At 41.6% G+C, this 24,935-nt stretch overlaps 1 protein-coding gene across 8 annotated transcripts in view; it reads right to left on the bottom strand.

The window, feature by feature from the left end:
* TMTC1 (transmembrane O-mannosyltransferase targeting cadherins 1) overlaps window positions 1–24,935 on the bottom strand; it is a 214,886-nt gene that overhangs the window by 79,140 nt on the left and 110,811 nt on the right. For 5 of the 8 annotated variants that reach the window (XM_032763965.2, XM_075069192.1, XM_075069208.1 and 2 more), the window contains one exon: window positions 7,969–8,136. The exons of the other annotated variants lie outside the window; for them this stretch is intronic. In XM_032763965.2, the coding sequence (XP_032619856.2) occupies window positions 7,969–8,136 (168 nt within the window). The remainder of the gene's footprint in view (window positions 1–7,968; window positions 8,137–24,935) is intronic. 8 annotated transcript variants of the gene reach the window in all.

Raw genomic sequence — 24,935 nt, 5'->3', positions numbered from 1 at the left:
TGAAAAGGAGCTGGACTATTGGCATTATCACTTAGAACACAAGAAGAAAAACACACAGAAATACCCATCCATTACCAAATCAATAAAATGCATGACTCAGTAGCTGTTTGATGACCAGATTTATATAAGAGAGTGCAAAACTGTGCTACTCTAAGGCTAGGTCTACACTACAGGAATAAGTCGACCTAAGTTACCCAACTCCAGCTACGTGAATAACGTAGCTGGAGTCAATGTACCGTAAGTCGATTTATTGCGGTGTCTACACTGCACTGGGTTGACAGGAGAAACTCTCCTGTTGACTTACTTTATGGTTTTTGTTCCAGTGAAGTACTGGAGTTGATGGGTGAGCAATCGACGGTCGATTTAGCAAGTCTTAACTAGGCCTGCTAAATCGATCCCTGGTGGATTGATCGTTGTGCTTCAATCCGCTGGTAAGTGGAGACATGCCCTAAGAGAAATGCTGTAATAATGCTGGACACTAAAAAAAAATAGCAGAAGATGCATCATAGATCATTTCTCCTACAAAGAGCTAGAGACTTAGGCACTCTCTTGTTGTTACATAAAGCAGAGAAACACAGCTCCCAGATATCCAGAGGATCTCTAAGGGTTATTAGGAGTAGAGATGGGTGAATTGTTCATGTCATAAAGAATAAGAACTGACTCAAACCTCAGCCCTATTTCTTTTCCCACAATTTGGTTAAGGTACACTTGTTTCACTGTTGCTTTCTCCTTCCCATCCACTGGATCAGACCCTCCTATCTATAGCAAGCAATTGCACAGATCAGCACATTTCCAGCCTTTCTGCCAGGCTTTGGCTTGTTCCTCCATTCCAATCTTAACAGCATGCTGACATTAGTTTCCAAAGAAGAAGCCAAGTCTTGGCCCATCTGAGAGACTAAAGAGCTACTTCTGAGACCCACACTGCTTTAAAGGGTAATGGGATTAGGCCAGGATGGGACTGGGAGAGGAGCAGATGTAGATGTCTCATAGGAGGCCTGGATAAGAAAGGGAAGACGACATATTGGGCCTTGGTGGGAATGAGGATGCGGCAGTATGACACCAGTGTGTGTGGAGGTGAGAGAAGGAAAGGCAGATGGATGTGCATGCATGGTAGGAAGGAGAACCCTTCCTTAGGTTTATCCACCACAAGTTATTACTCAGCACAACAGATCTGTGCTTTGCCTATAGGATTTAAAAATGACTACTTGTTCGGTTTCCTAACCATAAGGTATTTCTAAATTATTTTTCAGGAAGCCCTATGGCACAAGCCATTCTGTGACTAATTGTTGAGCTAAATCAGTTAATTGATGCTGTTCTTAAGAGAATGATTCTCTATATTAGTTAGTACAAAGATATTGCACACCAGCAGCAAGTAATGTGTGAATGCTATGGCTGCGTTAATTTCCATGAGCCTTGGGAGCTATTAACTACCCACTTACAACCTTCTGGGCATTACTGGAATATTAATTCTTATATGGTAATTATATCATTACATCAATGACTATGTTTTATGTGAAAACATAGATAGTGACTCAAAACTGTTACCATCTCAGAGCTACTCAGTGGCCTAACTCTAATGAGTGGTTGATCTCATTCTAGTCCTGGCCTGAACACAACAAAATGAGTCAGTGGTGAGAAGTACATTACATATTGGGGGGGGGGGGGGGGGGAGAAGGGGAAGGATAGCTCAGTGGTTTGAGCACTAGCCTCCTAAACCCAGGATTGCAAGTTCAATCCTTGAAGGGGCCATTTAGGGAACTGGGGTAAAAATCTGTCTGGGGATTGGTCCTGCTTTGAGCAGTAGGTTGGACTAGATGACCTCCTGAGGTCCCTTCCAACCCTGATAGTCTATATTTCAATTCTAATGAACCACAGTTTTATTAGACAGGCATTTTTAAATAGTATTTTTCTTTTGACAGTTTCCCTTTAAGTATAATTAATCAATCACTATAGTTCCATTTATTAAGACCTCCCTAGATAAACTCTCTCTCTCTCTCTCTCTCTCTGTGTTGAATAGGAAGGATATTTGTATTGGTGCTGTTGTTTTGTTATTTATTCCTCTGTACTCAGCCAATAATTCTTGTTGACCTATTTATTCTTCTCATATAGAAACTGATGGGCTGATTCTGCAAATGCTTATGACACAGTATAAGTATCACTGAAATCTCACTGAAATGCCTCAAGAACAAATACTACATCAGGTACTTGTAGGATGAGTGCCTAGGTAAATAAATAACACTTCTGAAACATGGTTCTTGATTAGAACAGGACACTGTTCTCTAACTGAAAGAGGAAACAATCACGTTCATAACCAAAGCCAAGTGGGAAAGGGTGGAGTATAAATAACAAAGCAGCACACAATGTTTTTCCATTTCTGTTCCCACCAAGCCCCTCTCCCACCACTGCACACACATTTTTCCAATATGCATTTCCAAACACACTCTCTTTTTTTTCCCCTTCTCAAAATTTATTGTAACCAAGCCAACTCCAGAAAGAAACAGATCCACTGAGCATGAAAATCACTTCTCAGGAGGATTTTCTTCCCTACTGACTACTCTGGTACCTTTAACTGTCATAAATAAAAGATAAATGTATGCAAGCCATTTTGCACATATTTCCTCTCTGAGATAAAGCTTTCAGTCATCTTGGTGGGATACAACAACCTGTTAACTACCAGTAGCACTCCCAACTTCAAATATTATCGTTAGCCAAATCTTACTTGGCCAATGCTTGGAAACAACCTCCTCTCAGTACCCTCCATTGTGTCCTAAAGCACAGGTTCTATTCTTACAAGTCAGTCTCTCTGGGGCACCATTTTAGTGCTTTTCAGTCATGCCCACATCAATTGTGCTCAGTTTATAAGCAAAAAGATTTTCTACTGTCAGTCCTGCATACCCAACCTGGGCTTTGGGAGGCAAGCTGTGCTATGTTCTTTCTGCTTTGTGAATCATCACCACTCCTAAAGGATCTCCAGGCCAATTATTCCCTCAGTGACACATGTGCAGACCTAGCCCATTGATTTTCACAAGCGTAAATGCTTGGAACTTAAAACATGCAATTGATGATGCACAAACGGAACAGAAACCAACTCACTCTTTGCAGAATTAAAAGGGGTAAAACATAGGAATTGCATTGTCCTTCTTCCTCTTTTTTACCTGACTAAAGTGATTTAAAGATTTAAATCAATGACTCAGGACAAAAATTTGCTTGTAAAAAAAAAGTGCCATTTTTACATAGATGCTTTTCAGGGTAGACCTGCAATTTAAAGCACTGTCCAAAGTTGTGGATGATGTGGAAACACTTTCTAGAGCAGGGATTCTCAACCTTTCTCTCTCTGAGGCCCCCCTCAACATGCTATAAAAACTCCAGGGTCCAGTGGGGTGGAGGGGAGACTCAGGACAGGGGCCTTGGGCATAGATGTAGTTTGACTTCTATTTGTAGGGGGGCAGGGGCCAGCGAGGTTTGCGCCAACTCCACATGGTGGGGTCCTGAAAGAGAGAGCCACTCCATCCCCTGACTCACCTCAGCAGGCCACCCAGCCTTGCTGCGTTTTGGGGCGGTGGTGTGCAACCAAAAATTATAACTCAATGGTGGGTGGTTTAGCTCAAAAAGTTTGAAAACAGCTTAGGGTGCAAGGAGGGGATGGCTAGGGGCTGTGTGCTGGCAGAGGGGTAGCTCAAGGTGCAGGGAGGGCAAGTTGCTGGGTCTGTGTGCAGGCAACGGGTAGCTCAGGGCAAAGACAGGGTAGCCAGGGGCTGTGTGCAAGAAAGGGGGTATTTAGGAGCTGTGTGCTGGGAAGCTCCCCTGAGGTCCGTTCCCAGAGGGCTCTGCCAGCCACAGTCTCCCCTTCACCCACCCTAGTCAAGAGTCCTTTCCCCGCTTTCTCCTAGGACAGAATTTTCCTGTCAATGCACCTTTCTCACGTCCCTCCCAGTGCCTGCTTCTTAAAAGCCTAATCTGAACTCTTATCCCAGAATCCCATTCCCTATTAATGCTACTGTGTGCCCCTGCTAACCATGCCTCAGCACAAAGATATCCCTCCAACACCCCAGGGAGCAGGTATCAAACACCTCCAGCCCCAGAGTAGCCCCCACATCGATAAGATGGCCACCCACAGCATGAAGGGAGATAACAGCAGAGTTCTGGCAGGAAGCAGGGAGGGAGCCTTTGTTGTCTCAAACCTACTTGCTTTAAGGCTTGCTCATGCTGGCCTGCAGGTTCAACAGGGAGGAAGAGGCACTAAGCCTGCTCCCTATGCCACTGAGAGCAAGGGAAAGAGGCAACATAAATCACAAGAATTTAGGAAGCAGACGACTTGATCTTCCACCTTCTCAGACTACTAAAAACAGCATTTTCTTTGAGAATAAGGTGGTAGGGAGCCAGGTCCCCATTATCTTAAGTTCTTCTGGTTTTCTTTGCCTCTTCCAAATGCTGCCAATGGTAGATCTGCTTTGGCACCCAAATCAAGGTTGACAGTGTCTCTCCAGGACCAGCCATCTCTGCACATATGGTCATACTCATGATCACAATGAAAGAAAAGCTGAAACTCATGTTTGAATTTCCACTCAAAGGGGTGCAGATGCCAGAAGCATGTGCACCATAGTCTACTCAGCAGATTGGAACAGTGCAGTTTTGAAGAGTGATTATATAAACCACAAGTCATTGGGCTGCTGAAGCCACACTGATAGGATGGTGCATGTGTTCTATGAGCAAATATTACAAACTGGAAGGCTGTCAGGCAGGAATAGATGTCTCAATGCTAATGTAACCCCAATGAGTTCAAACTAGTTAAACTAGGAATGAATTCAGCTCATTAATTCTGCATATGAAATAGTCCAGGAGTTCTTTGTTTTTCAGAAAGGGGATGGGGGGAAAATCTGTCTATCCAGTCAACAATATTTCTTGAATCCATCTCATGTGCAGTTGCTACCAGGTGATTTTATGAACACCAAACAAATAATTACAGTCTCCTCCCCCTTCAAAAGGAAGGGAGTCTTCCACACTGCAAGGCCAGGGCTTTCTTTAGAATTGTTGGCATTAACCCTGGAAGGTTTGGACTGAAATCCAGCTCTTAAAATGAGTTGGCATCTGAGCCCAGGATCTCATCACCATGGTTTCCATTGTTTAAGAAGTAAACATGTTTTAGGAGCTAGGCAATGAATTGTGTTATACTGAAGCAACTCCTATTTCATATTTTTCAAAAATCTCTCTCTACCAGAGCTTCATCTACTTCTATAGCGTGGGACTGCTTATATAAAGGCATATATAAAAAGGCTTAGCATTAATAATGAGAAAAGGAAACTTTCCTTCATGAATAGCTTTGAAAATCAAGTTAAACAATTGATGTACAAATCACCTGCATTACCCTGACGACCTCAACTAGACAATTGTTGAAAAAGCATCAGGAAGTAAATTTAATAAGTTTGCCAACCAAACTGAATACAAACTGGTCTGTTTCAATGAAAAATATATACATGAGGCTGTAAAAGAGAGAGATTCGCAAACAATAGTCAAGTAGAACATTAAGTCTTTTACACGTCATGTCATACAAATCCGCTCCGTCCTACTTGTTGTTCATCCAATCACTCAGACAAACAAGTCTGTTTACATTTGCAGGAGATAATGCTGCCTGCCCCTTGTTTACAGTGTCACTTGAAAGTGAGAACAGGCATTCACATGGCACTGTTGTAGCCAGCATCACAAGATATTTATGTGCCAGATGCACTAAAGATTCATATGTCCCTTCATGCTTAAAACACCATTCCAGAGGACATGCATCCATGCTGATGATGGGTTTTGCTCGATAATGATCCAAAGGAGTGCAGACCAACACATGTAATTTCATCATCTGAGTCAGATGTCATCAGCAGAAGGTTGATTTTCTTTTTTGGTGGTTCGGGTTCTGTAGTTTCTGCATTGGAGTGTTGCTCATTTAAGACTTCTAAAAGCATTCCTTACACCTCGTCCCTCTCAGATTTTGGAAGGCACTTCAGATGCTTAAATCTTGGGTTGAGTGCTGTAGCTATCTTTAGAAATCACACATGGGTACCTTCTTTGCATTTTGTCAAATCTGCAGTGAAAGGGTTCTTAAAAGGAACAACACGTATTGGGTCATCATCTGAGACTGCTACAACATGAAATATATGGCTGAATGCGGGTAAAATAGAACAGGAGTATTACAATTCTCCCTCAAAGAGTTCGGCCACAAATTTAATTAATGTATTTTTTTTAAACGAGCAACATCAGCAATGGAAGCATGTCCTCTAGAATGGTGGCCAAAGCATGAAGGGGCATACAGATGTTTAGTATATCTGGCATGTAAATACCTTGCAATGCCGGCTACAAAAGTGCCATGTGAACACCTGTTCTCACTTTCAGGTGACATTGGAAATAAGAAGCAGGCAGCATTGTCTCCCGTAAATGTAAACAAACTTGTTTGCCTTAGTGATTGGCTGAACAAGAAGTAGAACTGAGTGGACTTGTAGGCAATACAGTTTTACACTGTTTTGTGTTTGAGTGGTTATGTAACAAAAAAAAAATCTACATTTGTAAGCTGCACTTTCACCATAAAGAGATTGCACTACAGTATTTGTATGAGATGAATTGAAAAATACTATTTCTTCTGTTTATCATTTTGACAGTATAAATATTTGTAATAAAAAATAACAACATAAAATGAGCACTGTCTACTTTGTATACTGTTGTAATTGAAATCAATATATTTGAAAATGTAGAGAAACATCCAAAAATATTTAATAAATTTCAATTGGTATTCTATTGTTTAACAGTGCAATTAAAACTGTGATTAATTGCGATTAATTTTTTAAATCATGATTAATTTTTTAGAGTTAATTGAGTGAGTTAACTGCAATTAAATTGACAGCCCTAGTTTCTACCATTATAAAAATGTTGCTAAAATATATTCTACATCTTTCCAATTGTGCTACTACCATGTTTTGAACCATACCTATAGAATAGGATAGTATTTTTTAAGTAAAGGCACAGCAATAATTATCATTGAGTCAAAGATTTTGTTGGTTTTTTTTTTTAACTAAAATTTCTAAAAAAAATAGTCATATTGCCAAAATCAAAGTTTGTTCATATGCAGATAGTGTTGGTATCAGTGTTTGCACAATGATTTCCGATATAAGGAGAGAAAATTATTAAGTCATTTTCTTCCTTTTGTACTTTATAAAACCTTTCAGTCTCCTCAGCAGTGTTCCATTTACTTTATTTGAGAAACAAAACCAAAACAATCCCACAAGGACATATTTCTTTACCTGCGTTACTAATAGAAATGTAGCCTACTTAACCAGAAAGAATGTTAAAGATCACATTTCCTTCTCAATATTCCTTTTGTTTACATTTTGCATTTCACTCAGCTTGAAGAGTTCATGTCACTTGTATTTCCAGGCAGTTTCACCTTTTGGTTCTCACACTGTAGCACAGTGGTTCTCAATATCTTCCCGACAGCAACCTCATAACTGAAAAAAGTTTCATGACACACACCTCCCAGACCTGGTTTAGAACCTGTGCTTTAACATAATCCAGTTTGGGGCATGGTGCTGCAGGGGAATGTTCAAATCTACCCACAAAAACAGTTTTGACTTTTTTTGTTGGTAATAATTTCATTAAAATATTGCTCTTTATGTTAGTTTTATGTCAAATTCCTCTCTCCACCCTTCTCTTTTAAACACATATTATGCTATTTAAAATGTATAATCTGAACTACTGTACTAGATCCTCAAGGCAGGAACCTTGTCGTCCTTCTCCCTATAAAAAAGCATGCACTTTTTGGCACTATATAATGGCAAGCCACAACATAATAATACAATAAAAGTAGAATTATTCCTTTTACTTAATAAAAACGATTTGTTCCATGCAACAACATGCCATATGTTTCTTGTTTCTTTACAAATAAATTTAAAGACAAAGACATAGCAAATATTTTCCTGTGGCTGACCATACCTGAAGAGGGATTCTCTTGACAACCAGATTTCATTCTGTTTCACAGTTTTCCAAGAGAACAGCAGCAGCAGCAGCAAAGCACAGAGGGTCAGGGCAGTAGCTCCCCATCTATTTAACCAGGCACAGAGCTTTTTCAAACCATGGACAAAAAGGATACAGTACCCCATACTGGAAAAACAAACAGGAGGGGGGGAAAAGTTGCTATTTCCAGTATTGTACTTCATGTACAAGATTATTTCACCATTTTTATCTCTTGCACAATAATAGTTTCTAAGCTTACTTCATTTTTCAGGTAAACAAATTCAAACTCCTTCCCCCCTGAAATCAATTTACAGCTTCTATGAATTGACAAGTTCTAAATTACACACCTAGTATAAATATAGCAGTAAACATAGCACCACATAGCATAACAGTACGTACGTGTACATGGCACTATATGTGAAAGGCAGGTTATTTTTCTTAACCAAAAATCTAACAAAGCATAACATAATAATACTCAGCAAGAATACAACCAATTACAATTGAAAAGTGCTTCACAAACTAATGAATTCTCAAAACACCTCTGCTAGGTAGCTTTTTTCATGCCCATTTTACAGTTGGAGAAATTGAGCAAGAGAGATTGAGTAATTTATCCAAGGCCACTGCAGGATTAGAAATCAGGAGTTCACAGTTTTTAGGTCCTGTGCACAGATTATTCCCCTCTTATATGTATCAGAGGGGTAGCCGTGTTAGTCTGGATCTGTAAAAGCAGCAGAGAATCCTGTGGCACCTTATAGACTAACAGACGTTTTGGAGCATGAGCTTTCGTGGGTGAATACGGCATCTGACGAAGTGGGTATTCACCCACGAAAGCTCATGCTCCTATATGTAGGAATTTAAATATAATTATTATTTTGGAAGCTTACATAAATTACAGATGTATAATATGAGTGATACCATAAGAATGCTGTAACATTAATGATACCAGATTATGGCTGAAATTGAGAACAACATATATAAAGCTCATGCTACCACCTTCACTCTCACTAAGGCCATGTCTACACTTACCAGGGATCGACATTGCTGCGATTGATGCAGCAGAAGTCAATTTTGTCTGCAGAGCACTCTCTGATCAACTCCAGTACTCCACTGGAATTAGAAGAGTAAGGTAAGTCAATGGGAGAGCGTGGCGTAGACACTGCAGTAAGTTGACCTAAGCTAAGTTGACTCCAGCTATGTTATCACATAGCTGGAGTAGCGTAATTGAGGTCGACTTACCCCTGTAGTATAGACAAGGCCTTAAGTAGTATCTTACTCTGTAAGAATCAGAGTAACTCAGGGTTAGTCTACATTGGCAAAGCTAAAGCGTTGCCGCAGCAGCGCTTTAACATGCCTTGTATGGTCGCAACACAGTGCTCTGAGAAAAACCCACCTTTACGAGGGGCGCGGCTCCCAGCGCTGGTGCACTGTCTGCACTGGTGCTTTACAGTGCTGAAACTTGCTGTGCTCAGGGGAGTGTTTTTTCACACCCGAATGAGAAAGTTGCAGTGCTGTAAATTGCCAGTGTAGACAAGCCCTAAGTAAGGTGCTATTCAGCCTAAAGGTGTCAGAACCTGGAGGCAAAGACTGTCTCTTACTATGTTTGTATAGCCCTAGCACAATAGTGCCCCAATCTTGACTGCAGCCTCTTCATGCTACCATAAACACAAATAATGATAATAACTGGGCCCATAATGTTTAGAATTCCTAAAAAAAAAAGCGCTAATTGCAAAAGTAGAGATGTGAGATACTCTTCATCATGCACATATATTAAGTACCGTGTGGTTACACTGTATTTACTGTATAGTTCTCATTTTTTACTTGTAATTAACACTCATTTTTTAAAGAATCCTGGTACACAAACTCCATGGTAACACTAATGTAACAACTACGAAGATATACTTTTTGATACACATATTTACTATAAAAACCGAGACTCTGAAGTTTAATTACATAGTTTATACTATAATATCTTTGAATTGCCTGACCATTGGCTATCTCATGGAATTTTCAGGTTCACTTTCCTGTGTGCTTACATGGATTTGTATATGCAATGGTCAAATAACTCCCATATTTTCAAGTGAACCCTTATTCCTATATACTACCAAACTGATTCAAGTACTTAAGTATGCAATTAGACTCTATTATGCTATATATTTCTGAGCTGGGAATGCAGCATCTTTAATTGCTGTCTTAACATTCTGGTGATTACATAGAATTTTCAGAATTTTTTCCCCCCTACATACATTCATGGACCTGCACATGTAATGACACATGAAAAGAAATAATTTAATAATGAAGACCTCTCTACTCTGTCCAAGCCCATGTAGCTTCTCAGAAGAGAAAACAAAGTAGAGCATTCTGGAACTATAGTTATAGTCTATCCACAAAGGGAAGTAAAGCTGTTCCCAGTAGCTACTACATCTTCACACTCACCTATCACAATTAAGGATGTTTACCTGGGAACACAGGAAATCTACAATTCTGAGAACTCTCCCCTTCTTGTTTTCCAGGTAGCGCAGAGAGCGATAACTACATACCCACATGGATTGTGCTTAGAATGCTTAAAAGGAAAGGAGCATCCCTTTTAAACTGCTTTGTGGTGAGGAAAATCACGTAAAAAATTCTTCCCTTATAATTCCAGTGGAAGAAATAGGATGGCAAACATCAATATATAAATCAGAATGGAACATGTAGCTTTCTGAGAAGTTCCTAATGTGTTTCATTTCAGATTTCTCAAGCTCTGCCCTCTTGAGATGCCAGGCACCATACACCGTGCAGATGTCCTAAATATAACTACGTGGGATCTGCTGAGCTCTGTGGACTTGGCTCCCTTTCTGTGGGATTTGGATACACGTAAGAGCTCTGCTGGGTTCTTTGATTTAGTTCCCTTTTAGCGAGGCTTGAATGCCCAGGAGGCTGTGCTATCTGAATTCTGCTTTTTACAGGATGTGGAGGGCCCTCTCTGCTCTTCTCTTGGTTTTTTGGCATCTCCAGTGGGTGAAGCAAGTTTGCCTCATCAGCACTCAGAAGATACAAGTGTTTTCCTCTCTCCTGCTTCCCCTTGGCCAATGTATCCGTGGATCATTGTTACGGAACAGTGCTGTGGGCTATGGTACAAACCAAAAAACATCTGAAAATAGACACTCCTCATTATGCCAACTTATACTGCTAGGGCTCTTAGTATAGAGGCGCCCATGCCATATCAGTAATGCTTACTCATGTGCGTAGACCCATTAACATGACTATGAGCTTGTCTATACTACAAGCATAACTGTGGCAGGGGATGCAATTACAACGTAATTGTTCCAAATTACCTTGGTGTTGCCAAACTTAGACACATGCTTAAATTGAAGTTTGGCCTCAGTGGGATTACTTTAGAGCTTAAAATTAAGCATATGTACACAGTATGCAGAATTCAAGCCTTATTGCACAGATATGAATGTCCCACGCTCCAGAATGGAGACTTTAGCATGGTTTGTAAACATGGTTAAGATCCTTTCTATGTAACAAATTAGAAAGATGCTTTAACTGTGTCTGAGAATGGACAAATGCACTATAGCCAGGTCTCCAGATATAATTTAACCTGTAGCATTGCGAGTAATAAAATCTTCAGAATCAGACTGTTAGCAACTGCAACAATTTTTTTTCCAAAAATTCACTTCTGAAATAAAATTACATAGAAGTTTGCTAAAATAGCTTTTTAAATGTCAAACATTTCCTTAAAAAGTGAAAAACCCTGGAAAAGAATTTAGGAAACAGAATATTCAGCATTGAAATTCACAATGCAACTTTTTTCAGAAATTGAGAGAAAGGGGTGGTGGGGGGGAAGTACCTCCCAAAAGCACTGCAATAGCTCTGCGCAACCACTGCAAAACAAATAAAAACAAAACGAATGCCAGTTGCAATATCAGCATTCAAGTATACCCTGGATACAATATTTTTATTATACCTACCCTTTTCAGAGGTGGATTTGAATGCTTAGTCTATGCTTCTAATTAGTTGCAATACATTACTGTTACTTTTCTTAGCTTCATTTTCCATAAACTTTTTGTGCTATGTTTATTGAATTGACACTATTTCTGTTTGCACTAATTGCAAAAAGACATTTGCAGATACAAACTGAATATCTGGTGCTTCTATTGAGCCAAAACATCCAGTCCATGCGGTGACTGAAATGCGTTTTCAAGTCTCTGAAAAGTTAATCTCAATAATCAGACCAACAAGAAACTCCTCAAAAACCCTGCAGACAGTTTCTACTCTAATTGATATATTGTCTTTCAGCAGTTTAATCCTGTCCTGGGAATCACCTATTTAACGGGAACATTATTTAGTTGAATTTCTTTATCACAAAGTAGTATCAAAAGTAAGATCCTTTGACCTTTGCAGTTTTAGGCACACACCTTCTCCAAACAGCCTACTGTGCGAATCCAGAGAACAAGTGGAAACATTTGGGAAATATTCAGACAGTTCCAATAGCTCATATTACAGAAGGGGAGAAGCAGGACACACTCAGTTCCCAGCTGCTGGGGACTGCTAATATACTCTTGTTCTCATCAGCAGTATTCAATATGCTTGTGCTGAATACAGATACAGTTGTGTTACAGTTTGTACAGCTGCTGGGAAGAGGCTTTTTTAATACCCTTTTGATTAAGCTTCATGGTAGTTACATGGATAAATGTGGTATTACGCAGAAATAAGGGTTCATTTCAAAACACAGTACACATCTGAGGGAACTACAAGGGTAGTTGCATTATAACACCTCCTAGTAGTTCTGACATAGTGCTTTTCATTCACAGATCTCAAAGTACATTACAAGGGAGGTCAGCATCATTTTCACTTTACAGATGGGGAGACTGAGGCACTGGAAAGGGAAGTGACTTGCCCAAGGTCATCTAGCACGCCAGTGGCAGAGCTTGGACTAGAAACCAAGTCTCCCGAGCCCCAGCAAAGTGCCCTAATCACTACATAGGGAGTTCCAGAGACATGCATTGAACTTTCATCAGGACTTTGAATTATCTACCCAAAAATTCCTTGTAACTCCATGAGAATGCAGTGAGACAGTAATTCAAAGCTACACTATAAATCAAGTGCACCCATATAATTTAACTTCTGATTGTAGCTTTTTGTAACAAATACATATATCACAAAGTAGAACTTCATAGTAATTACACTATAACAACAATGTAGCTATGTACCAGAATTCTACAAAATAATACGTGTATTAAGTATGAGACTAAAAGGGGTAACACTAAGTAAGGTAGGCTTGAAGTACAGCTTCCAGTTAAATGAATTAGTGGCAACTGTAACACACTAGGACTGTTCTGTAACTACACTGTAATTAATGTATCTGTATTAGGAAGTGTATGCAAAAAAAAATTTTTTTTTTAAACAGAGCATTTATTTACTCGAGGCTTTTATAGTAAAAAAAAAATCACAAGAGTTTGACATAAAATTACAGAGAAAAATGTTATGTCTCTGTTCACCAAACAAACAACAACAACAAAAATGGCTACAGAAAGATGAGCTCCCATTATCTTGTCACAGAGTTTTCATTGGAGCTGTCTGTTATGGTCACATCTCATCACACAGCTTTTCTTAGTGGTTATTTCATGCCCAGTATTGCTTATTTCAGGGGTTTGGATTTAAAGTTTCTAACTCCAGGTTCTTTACAGAGCAGTGAGTACGAAATACCTTCAAACACCAACAAATCCATTCTTGCCATAAGCAATTTTATGTTGTTTTCTCCTATGCCCCCTTTTATTTGTGAAACATCCCTTCCCACTAATCCTTAACCCCCCTACCTTTAGCCTTTTGCACATCCCTCTTTAAGACTAATTTCCACTGTGATGCCTACAGCACCCTGCCAGAAGTTAATAGGGAAGCAGGTGGGGAGCTGAGACTACTATTAGTAATCTGGTTATTTGTTTTCATTAAAAACAAAAACAAACAAACAAACATCTACAAACTCTGCACACAGCTATCCTACCAAAAGCAATGCTTGTACTACTGTTAACCATTCTCCTCCCCACTGCCACCGCATTTCTCACAAACACATACTTGTTTGTTCCACCAATTATGTCTCATCTTAAATTAAACTGAAAACTTCTGGTGCTGGGGTTTGTTTTAATATGTTTGTACAGTTCTAGTACAATGAATTCCCAACCTGGTTACTGTAATGGAAATAGAAGGGCAAGGTGAGGGAGGTAATATTCTGTTGGACCAACTTCTTGGAATATGTCTCTTTAGCTAACAGCTTATAAAGAGCTCGTCTTTAGGCCACCTAAAATATATTACCTCACCCACCTTGCCCCTGTAATATCCTGCGACCAACATGGCTACAACAACACTGCATACTGTAATGGAAATGAGCACTGATTGCTCATCATGAGATATCAAACCTTAAACCTGTCCCTAGTCCTGGATTGAATATTGCCTGTCTTGTACTTCAGAACAATGAAACCTGGGGAGGGTAGAGTGGGAATTCCACAGTTAGTGAGGACAGAAGGAAACATTTTTCAGATTGTTTTTAAAATGTATAGGAGTTGTTTGACAGTGCTCCGAGTTTTGGAATGTTAGAAACTGTCCAGGCAGAGATGAATTGCTAAGCAAAGTACAGGTGAAGCGGCTTAAGGTTCCTGATTAATATAATATATCAAGGGGCTCTGTAATTTATTATGAGGGTAGCACCACCATGAGCAGGTATGCTCCTACACCCACACAGACCCAATCCCTGGAAAAATACTTCAAACTTAGGTACACACAGAAAAGCAATGAGACTTAGGCTCCTGTTTAACTTAAGTGCTTTTGAAAATGTTGCCCTTAAATCCAAAATTAGGCTCCTGATCCTGCTTAAAAGAGATGATGAGCATTCCCAGCTCACATTATCTTCAACTGGAGCTGAGAAAACATCAGGCTACTAATACAGGCAACTGACATTATACTTTCAAGCTGGAAAATTTTGCCCCTTATGCGCAAGACAGCACATATGGATATAACTTTCAGCTGTGCCTTAAGCACTATGAAGAGCTCTGCCCTAATTCTGGCCTGGGGATGGGTCTCAGGGGACAGTGAAAGGGTAAATTAGTGGTTCCCTGTGCTCTTTTCCCCCTCACATATACTACCTGTTCCTCATTCTGGTAGAGGGGATAATTTTGCCCTGAACATTAAAGCTGGTTGGGAATATTTTTTCCTCCCTCATAAAATGTTTTGAGGAAGAAATGGACTTTTCACAAAAATCTCTTTTCCTCAAAAAGCCATTTTCCATAAAAAAAAAAATGGGCAGAATTTTTTTTTAGTATTCCCGCTTCTGAAGAAAAAAAAAACCTCTCTCTCTCTTGCCATGCACACATGTATAGGTAGGATCCACCCCTCACCACCATTCTAATGTTTTTTGCCAGCTTTTGTCTTTATCTTAATGAACCTTTGTGATGACCATAATCATTTGGATCAAACTGTGGTTTTTCAAAACAGTTATTTAAGAGAAAAGCACAAGCTGTTTTTATTTTGAAGTTAATTTCCCTTCTCCCACGCAGCCCTAGTTTCCAATCAGATTATTTAAAAACCAAACCAAAACAGATTTTGCTTTCTCTTTGGGATAATGGAACAGTGACCATTTCCAACTGTTAAAGCCCCACCACAATCCTGCACACAGACTCAGATGTGAAGCAGCCCTCTGAGTAGGAACACAATTTAATGCTTAATAACTTTTCCACAGGTTCAGGATGAGAATACTCATTATGGGAGAACCAGCAGCTACACAAATTCCTCAGCCCTGCAGTGGGGTATACATACAAGCTTCCTATTTGGCACATGCATCAACACGTTGACAGTTTCCTGACTCCTAGCGTTGTGGTCTCTTGCCGTACAAAAGTGATATTTTAGGAATATCCTGAATTATAATGGAGTCAGGGCTACACTTTAGGCAACCATTGTGCACCATTAACATGTGTATTTTGGAAGAATTCACTCAGAGGGTTGTGGGATGAATGATTTTCTTCTATAATTTCTGCAATTTGTTAACAGCATTTCCCTTGTGAGCAAGTGCATTGCAGTGAGGCACAAACAAGAGAGGAATGAGATGACAGGAAAGCCACATTTCCCAGGGTGTAACAGACAAATTGCAGGATTTAAATAAGAACCAGAGTGCAGACATGTAATATCTGCCACCTACTTATTCAGTGTTCAGTAATTATATCTAGTAACTCACAGTCTTTTCTTTAACCATTGTGTCTAATTTCAGAAGCCAGAGCTACTTATTACTGAAAACGTTTAAAAGACTTTCCCCCTATCTGTGCCATCACACTGCATCAGTTTACATCAAACATTAGGAGTGGTTTTGCTGCACTGGTTTCTTGATTACATTGCTTCCTTTGAGACAGGGTAGCTATTCCCCACCACAACGCTAGAGCGTCATTACATTCTGTTATAGCAAGCTGCACATTTGTGAGTACCCTGCACGAGTTACCTCTTTTGTAAAACACATTGAGATATACTGATCTAAAGAGCTAGATATTTAGTCTTGGCACATTGGTCAAAGGTAGTTCCATTAATATTAGAACTATTTGGGACACAAAATAAAAAAACATGAGGCAGGGGTAGGCAAGTCCCATCTTTCTGGACAATCTAGGAGAAGTATTGATATGCTTTTAACCAGTGGAGGCTGGGTTGTAAACTGAGTGGAAGAAACTATCTGTGAAAGATGACCCCCCACCCCCAAAAAAATTTTTGAAAGAATTTTCAGGATCTTAAAATTGTTGTGTTTCTTTTCCTGTGGATTCTAATCTAGATTACATAGGTGTAAATCTGGAGTAACTCCACTGAGTTTCAATGGAGCTACTCCAGATGAAAACCAGTGGAACTGAGATAAGAATTTTGATCCATACATATTAATTAGGAAAAGTTCCATCTGAAAACAGTATGTCAGGACATGTGAATGCTACTATATCAGTATAGTATCTATAAGCCAGGGGTTCTCAAACTGGGGGTTGGAAACCCTCACGGGGTCGCGAGGCTATTACATGGGGAGTCACGAGCTGTCAACCTCCACCCCAAATCCCACTTGCCTCCAGCATTTATAATGGTGTTAAATATATTAAAAAGTGTGTTTAATTTATCGGGGGGTCGCACTCAGAAGCTTGCTGTGTGAAAGGGGTTGCCAGTAAAAAAGTTTGAGACCTATTGCTATAAGCAGAACAAAGGGATTATTTTAAAAACATATTGAGAACAAAAACTGCAGTTAACAGTGACATTTCACCCAGGAGGACTTTTCTATGGCTACTAACCTTGCTGATTTTCAGCACTTAGTTTAGATGACTCCATTTTGTTCTATTAAACCTTGCTCTGAAGCTACTCCAAATTAAGTTTAACCACTCTGTGCATCACATCAAGTAACTACACATTTTTATTTTGCTACCCTTCAGAGAGTAGTGAGAATAGCATTGTGAAAGGATGGAGTCTGAGGTCAGTATTGACTGACAACATGAGCATGCACAATTCTCTGCTTTTAAAAACTTATTACAAGTTTCCAAGTCTCAACTGCACATATTTGTTGCTAGGCAACATATGTTTTCAGATTTCCTAGTTATTTGAGATTATTGCAGTTTTATTAGATTTTTATTAAGCACCTGTAACATGCATGAAGGTGCTGTACATACACATTATATTTTATTTTAAATAAACAGGCTGCGCACATCAGTCCTCCAAAAAGTGCCCCAAACCTCAAGCACTCACATGGCCTGCCCAGCCTAAGGAACAAGGCCCAAAATCCAATAAAGCACTTTATTGCAGGGGTCGGCAACCTTTCAGAAGTGGTGTGCCGAGTCTTCATTTATTCACTTTAATTTAAGGTTTTGCGTGCTGGTCATACATTTTAATGTTTTTTAGAAGGTCTCTCTCTATAAGTCTGTATATGATATAACTAAACTAATGTTCTATTGTAAAATAAACAAGGTTTTCAAAATGTTTAAGAAGCTTCATTTAAAATTAAATTAAAATGTTGATCTTCAGCAGCGGGCTGAGCGGGCCAGCAGCATATCTGTTCACCTAGGCCGGCAGTGGGCTGAGTGGGGCCTGTGGCCGGGACCTCGGCTGGCAGGGGTCCAGCACCCAGAACCCCAGTCCTGGCCGGGTGGTGTGGCCCTGGCAGCACGGCACAGCCCGGCCCCAGCTCCAGTTGGGTGCCCCGGCCTCAGCTTCTGCTGGGCAGCGCAGCTCAGTCCCAGCTCCGGCTCCTGCAGTGCAGTCCAGCTCCGGCGGCACGGCTCACCTCTGGCCCTGGCTTCAGTCCCGGCCAGGCAGCATGTCCTGGTCTCGGCTCTGGTCCCGGTGGTGCGGCCCGGCTCTGGTCCGGCTCCGGCCCTGATTCCGGCTGGCCAGGCAGTGTGGCTGCGGCCCGGCATCGACTCCGGCCAGGGACCCCCAGCTGAGCAGCCCCAGCCGAGCGGCTCCAGCCCGGCCCAGCACCTCCAGCCCAGCCTCCAGCGTGGTACGGGGGCAGGGAGTAGGGAGGGGGTGTTGGAAGAGGGCAGGGGAGTTCGGGGGTAGGTGGATAGGGGTTGGGGCAGATAGGAGTTTGGTGGTCAGAGGGCAGAGAACAGGGGGATTGAATGGGGGCAGGGGTCCCGCAGAGGCCATCAGGCATGAGAGGAGGGATTGGATGGGGCGGCAGGGGGCAGTCAGGGGACAGGTAAGGGAGGTGGATGGGGGAGTCCCGGGGGCTGTGGTGTCAAGGAACGTGGGGGGTTGGATGGGGCAGGAGCCCGGGGGGATGAGGGGGACATGACCCCCTTGTGGGGTGAGGACGAGGGAACCGGTTGTTAATTTTTTGGCAGCTCAACACTGGGTACAGGGCTCAGGACAGGGGTCTGGGGTGTGTGCGGGGCTGCAGGGCTCAGGGCAGAGGGCTGGGTGTGTGTGAGGGGGGGTCAGGGCAGGGGGCTGGAGGGGATATGCCCCTATTCCACCCACCCCCCTTCCCCAAGGCCCTGCCTCCACTTCTCCTCTGCCTCGAGCAGCGTCTTTGGCATGCGTGCCATAGGTTGCCGACCCATGCTTTAGTGTGTGCTTAACCTAAAGCCTTTGGGATGCTTACACTGCAAAGAAAAAACAGTGACAAAAAAAATGACAGGCTGCAGGGCTAAAAACAGCCGTGCAGATGTTCCTGCTCTGGCTGGAGCCTGGGCTCTCAAATCCAGCGAAGAAGGAGGGTCATGGAGCACTGCTAATTTTAGACTGCACCCTGGAAACCTGAGTCAATTGACCCGGGCTCTGAGAGTCAGTGCTGCAGGTTTGTCTTTCCAATGTAGATATACCTGTGGAGTGGTGCTACTGAGATCAAGGAGACCAGTCAAAGACTTAAAGTGCTTTGTTGGATCAGGGCCTAACAGACTTGAGCATGGACATCAAACCTACATTTGAGCCATGGTCCATCAACCCCACCCTTGAAAAAACCTCTTTGCTATTCCAAGTACAACACAGACAAACTCCTCTCTCAGTTCTAGAGCCTGAGCTGACATTCTATGTAACACACAGTGACAGGAAGAACCAAAATGATTTAAAACACTCTGTTCACAGGGGCAGCAGCTGTGTGGAAGGGGTGGGAGGGTGACTAGATGTCCCGATTTTCTAGGGACAGTTCCGATTTTTGGGTCTTTTTCTTATATAGGCTCCTATTACCCCCCACCCCCATCCCAATTTTTCACATTTGCTGTCTGGTCACCCTGGGGTTGGGGGGGGGCGGGAAGCTTAAAGTCACTTCATCCCTATTGACAAATGGCTGTACTATCACTTTTCTAATGGGAAGCAAATGTTTGTAGAAAGAGGGTTTGGAATATCTTTTGAACTACTTCTCCTTCAGTATGCACTAATTCAGACACAGGAGGTGGAAGGACTGGGAAACAGAAGCACACCAAGGCATGGTCTACACTAGGATTTTATATCTGTATAGTTAAAAATCCACACCCTTGGAAGGCACAGCTATACTGATCTAACCCCAGTGCAGACACCACTAGGTGAATGGAGGCATTCTTCCGTCAACCTAGCTACCACCTCTTGGGGAGGCGGATTACCTGCACCGACAAGAGAACCCCTCTCATCGGCATAGGTACTGTCTACAGTGAAGTGCTACAGCGATGCAGCTGTCACATTTTAAGTGTAGACAAGCCTCAAGAATGGATTCACTTTGCTAGAGAGGTTTTGAAAACACTTGATTAGGAGCATGTCTGTACTACAGGGGCTACAGCAACACGCTGTAACCCCATAGCGTAGACACATCCTATGGTGATGGGAAGGGTTTTTCCATCACTGTAGGAACTCCCTGAGCAAAGGTTGCTAGGTTGACAGAAGCATTCTTCCATCAACTTAGCTGCGTCTACATTGGGGTTAGTATGGTACAGGTTGGGAACTCGGGGGTCTGAATTATCAACACCCTTGAGCAATGTAGTTATATCAATCCACATTTTTAGTGTAGACCAGGCCTGGGTTACTGAATTGTCATGAGCAGAAGGGTGGGCTGGAAAAACCAGAGATCCATTTTGTGAAAAAAAAATGAGGTTTTAACATTTGTTTTCATTTTAAATCAGACCAAAACTTGACTTTTTGAATTTTTTCCACAAACAATGTCTGAGAAAGAGACCCAGCCCAGAAGAGCCAATAGCTTGGTAGTTAGGGCACTCACTTGGAATGTAGGACAGCCAGGTTCAAGTCCCTGCTCTGAATCAGGGAGAGTAGGGACTTGAACATGGGTCTCCTATATCCCAGCTTGTCCTAACCACCTGGCACACGTGCATGTGTGTATCACTCTCCTTAATGTTGATCAAAAATCCCATTTTGGATATGAGAAGCCTTTCTGACTGATTCAAGTTCAAAGCCAAAATGTTTTCACAAAGAGTTTCTCCTTTGAAGTCAACAGGAGCAGTCCCTGAGTAAGAACTGCAGGGAATAGTACAAAGAGAATCCCAAACTCTAGCAGGAGAGATCGAATTTGAAAAGGGACCTTTTGAGCAGGTGATTGATGACATAATTGGCCTTTATTTCCAAATGAAAAGCTGGTTTCTTATTTCAGGCTACATTAAGGGACCTCCAAAGGCACTGGGTCAGGTTTATGAGCTAAGCCAATTTACATTAGCTAAGCATCTGGTTCTCTATTCACAATATGAGACAACTAGATAAAATTTAATGACCTCAAAAACTCTATTTTCTTTGACAGAAAATGTGTTAACTTTGAAAGAAGTGATTCAGCTAATCATTCAAAGGTTGGTTAACATTTGGGTCCATTTTCCTTCTCTCCCGTGCTGTCGACATAAAAATAATATATTGTACAGATTCACTTCATTACACTTTTTGATTCCGAGACTTCATTTTGAGCAGATTCCTATCTGAAGTGCTTCCAGATAACACAGACTTTTGCATGCCTTTATTACAGATATTTTGGAAACAAAACAGTTATGTGTTTATTATTTATCATTGTAAAGAAAAAAGTCCTACAGAATTTAACAGAGATTAAATCAACAGGGTTTGATATAAATTACTCTAAAATATTACATAATTTGGCAGGTAATTATTATTTCTATAGGGTTTTTTTTAATAACCACTGTGTAGAATTCTATAGTAAGGATATAATTTTACATTAAATTTTATAAGAAGGTTCAAAAAGAAACAAAACGGAGATCATTCTATATTAATTTTATATTCCTTTACAAATAAAATTCAAATTCCAATCAATTTGACTGAGGCTATGTTTACACTACACCCTATATCACTCAGGGGTGTATATAAACCACTCCCAAAGCGATACAAGTTACACCAACATACGTGCTGGTGTGGACAGCGCTATATTGGTGAAAGAACTTTTCCTGCTGACATATCTACCACCTCTTGCAGAGATGGTCTTAGTATGCCGACAGGAGAGCTCTCACATATCAGCATAGAGCAGGGGTGGGCAAACTACAGCCTGTGGGCCGAGCCGCTTTAAGCCAGCCTGTGAGCTGCACTATGCAGCTTGGCCGTGCTCTGGCACTCCAGCCGGGGGCCAGATCACGAGGCTGGGCCCCACTCTGGATGGGCACAGGGTAAGAGGCTGCACCACGCGGCCGGGCCCTGCTACATCTGGGGTGCTGGGCTGGGGCTGCACCACGTGGCTCCTGGACGCCGCAGCCTGGCCCTTCTCCAGCTCTTACATGCTCCAATGGGAGCTGCAGGGGCGATGCCTGTGGATGGGGCAGTGTGCAGAGCCACCTGGCCATACCTCAGCATAGGAGCTGGAGAAGGGACATGCCACTGCTTCTGGGAGCCACTTGAGGTAAGCGCCGCTTGGAGCCTGCATCCCTTGAGTCTCTCGCCACGCCCCAACCCCCTGCCCCAGTGCTGATCCCCCTCCCATCCTCCAAACCCCTCGGTCCCAGCCCGGAGCACCCTCCTGTACTCCAAACTTCTCATCCCCAGCCCCACCCCAGAACCCACACCCCCAGCCAGAACCTGCACCCCTTTCCGCACCCCAAATCCCTGCCCCAGCCCTGATCCCCCTCCCACCCTCCGAACCCCTCAGTCCCAGCCCAGAGCACTCTCCTACACCCCAAACTCCTCTTCCCTAGCCACACCCCAAACCCAATTTTGTGAGAATTCATGGCCCACCATACAATTTCTATTCCCCACTGTGGCCCTCGGGCCAAAAGGTCTGCCCACCCCTGGCATAGAGTGTCTTCACCAGAAGCGGTGCAGCAGCACAGATGCTTTGGTGCAGCTGCAGCGCTGCAGCACTATAGGTGTAGACAACCCTGAGTGGATTATTTCTATTAAATTACACTTTTTTTAAAATTTCTGATTTTTTTTCCACTTTAGATAAGATTTTCATACATAATTTGGACCTCCAGATTATTTTATTTAAAAATAATCTTTGATCACAATAAATGTTTTTTTTTAAGATTTGTTTCTTTAACCTAATTTAGCACAACAACAATAAAATAAAGCTTTTTAGCTTTCCCATTAAAGTTAACATGCAAGTGGTAGTAATCATAGTAAGTTCAGCCTTTCCCTGAAACCATCTGTGTGCGGCCGAAGTGCAATGTGTTTTTCAAAGGCATGTTTCATATTCAGTTAAAGCAGCTAAGACTGCAGTCTACACCAAAAGCACCATAAACTAATCTTTTTCATCTTTGCAAAATTACTTGGCTTTTATTCCTATATATTTATTGGCTTTCACCAAAATATTTGGCACTAGCATCTCATCATTTCTTGCTTGTGTTATTTTGATTTCTCTTCAGAGTGTTTAATAGTAATGGGCAAACCTCCAAAAGTTAGGAGTCCAGGTTTGGATACACATCTGAAAGGCTGAGTGCTTACAATATTTAGCATTTTAGAGCACCTTATTCACCCAAAGCACTGTAAAGACGTGAAGTAATTAATACAACACCCTTTTGAGGTGGATGGGTAAGTATTATCGACATCTGACAGATGGGGAAAATGAGAAAGAAAGCTGGAGTGACTTCCCCACAGCTACATACAGAGTCACTGGCAGAGTCAGGATTAGAATTCAGGACCACCAAAAGCCCAACCCTGTGCTTATTCCTTCAGATCACAGCCTCCGCTGAAATCCAGGAGCTGTTAGCATTGCTCCATTAAAGTCAATGGAGATACACCAATTGAGACTGAGGATCTGGCCCATTTTCAGATTACCTGCTGTCAGGGACACCTGTGCAATGCCACTGCCTTCACAGGGTATTGAGAGGTGTATCTGACTGGCCTTTGTAATCATGTTGATAGATGAATCACAAGGAATAGAATCCAGCTCACTCCCTCTTAACTTTATCAGCTCTGTACAGCTAACAGGAGCACAAAAGCACTAAAAATGTTTTTTGTAGTAAGTAAATTAAACAGATACAGTTGGGAATACACACACACAGACTCTGAACAGGCCTTCACTACCGCGGTAAACTGATTTAAGCTATGCTACTCCAGTTACATGAACAACATAGCTGAAGTCGACATAGCTAGATCCACTTACTGTGGTGTCTACACTGCACTGTGTTGATGGGAGATGCTCTCCTGCCAACTTACCTTACACATCTCAGGGAGGTGGAGTACAGAAATCAATGGGCGAGCGCTCTCCATGTCTTCACCAGACCACGGCATTGATTGCAGAAGCACAGATTTAGCTCTGTAGTGAAGACATGCCCTCTGACTCAGCAAAGCACAGAGCCATTTGCTTTACTGTAGGCACTGAAATGCTTAACTGCTTTGCTGAATGAGTTGGGTGAAACTCTGGCCACATTGAAGTTAATGGGAATTTTGCCACTGATTTCATTGCGACCAGGATTTGACTAATTTGGGGGAAAAAGGGATCTTCTATTAGCAGAAGTTATATCACACCCACAGTATCTGATCTAATATTAAAGGAATGTGAGACAGGTAAGTAGGAATTCAGATCCTCGAGCTTCATTGACATATAGGTTTAAAAAAGGTGAAAAAGGGTGTCGGGGGAGTGAAAATGCATAATATTATATCCAGTGAAAAGTGAATAAAGGAAGAGAATAATGCCAAAGGCAGGCATATTATAAAACCCTATCTTCAAATTATTACTCTGTGGGGGAAGGTAAGTTCTCTTCAGAATTATTCAGGGTCACAATCTCATGAAAATTGCACAAACTTCATTACCATAATATGGATCAGTTTCTAGTATTTAATTAGTATATTGCAAATGGTAATGGATGGAGTTATACTAAGCGAAGTGGACACATTAGCAAGGATAGGCAGCAATTTGCTGTTTTGTTGTTTAAAGTACAGCATGTCAAAACAAAAGCTTCATGGGGCACTTGGTCTTGTAAGAATTTTTAAGAAGAAGCTCATACAAAGAGACTGATCCTTTTGAGAAACCTAGACCACTTTGTCTAGATACTGACTTTCTTACTGATTCCTATTTAGAAATCTAGTAAGGTGGCAGAGACATTTACAAG

The sequence above is a fragment of the Chelonoidis abingdonii genome, chromosome 1 (assembly GCF_003597395.2).
Source record: "Chelonoidis abingdonii isolate Lonesome George chromosome 1, CheloAbing_2.0, whole genome shotgun sequence".
Taxonomy (NCBI): domain Eukaryota; kingdom Metazoa; phylum Chordata; order Testudines; family Testudinidae; genus Chelonoidis; species Chelonoidis abingdonii.
This window is presented reverse-complemented; position numbering and strand designations above follow the sequence as displayed.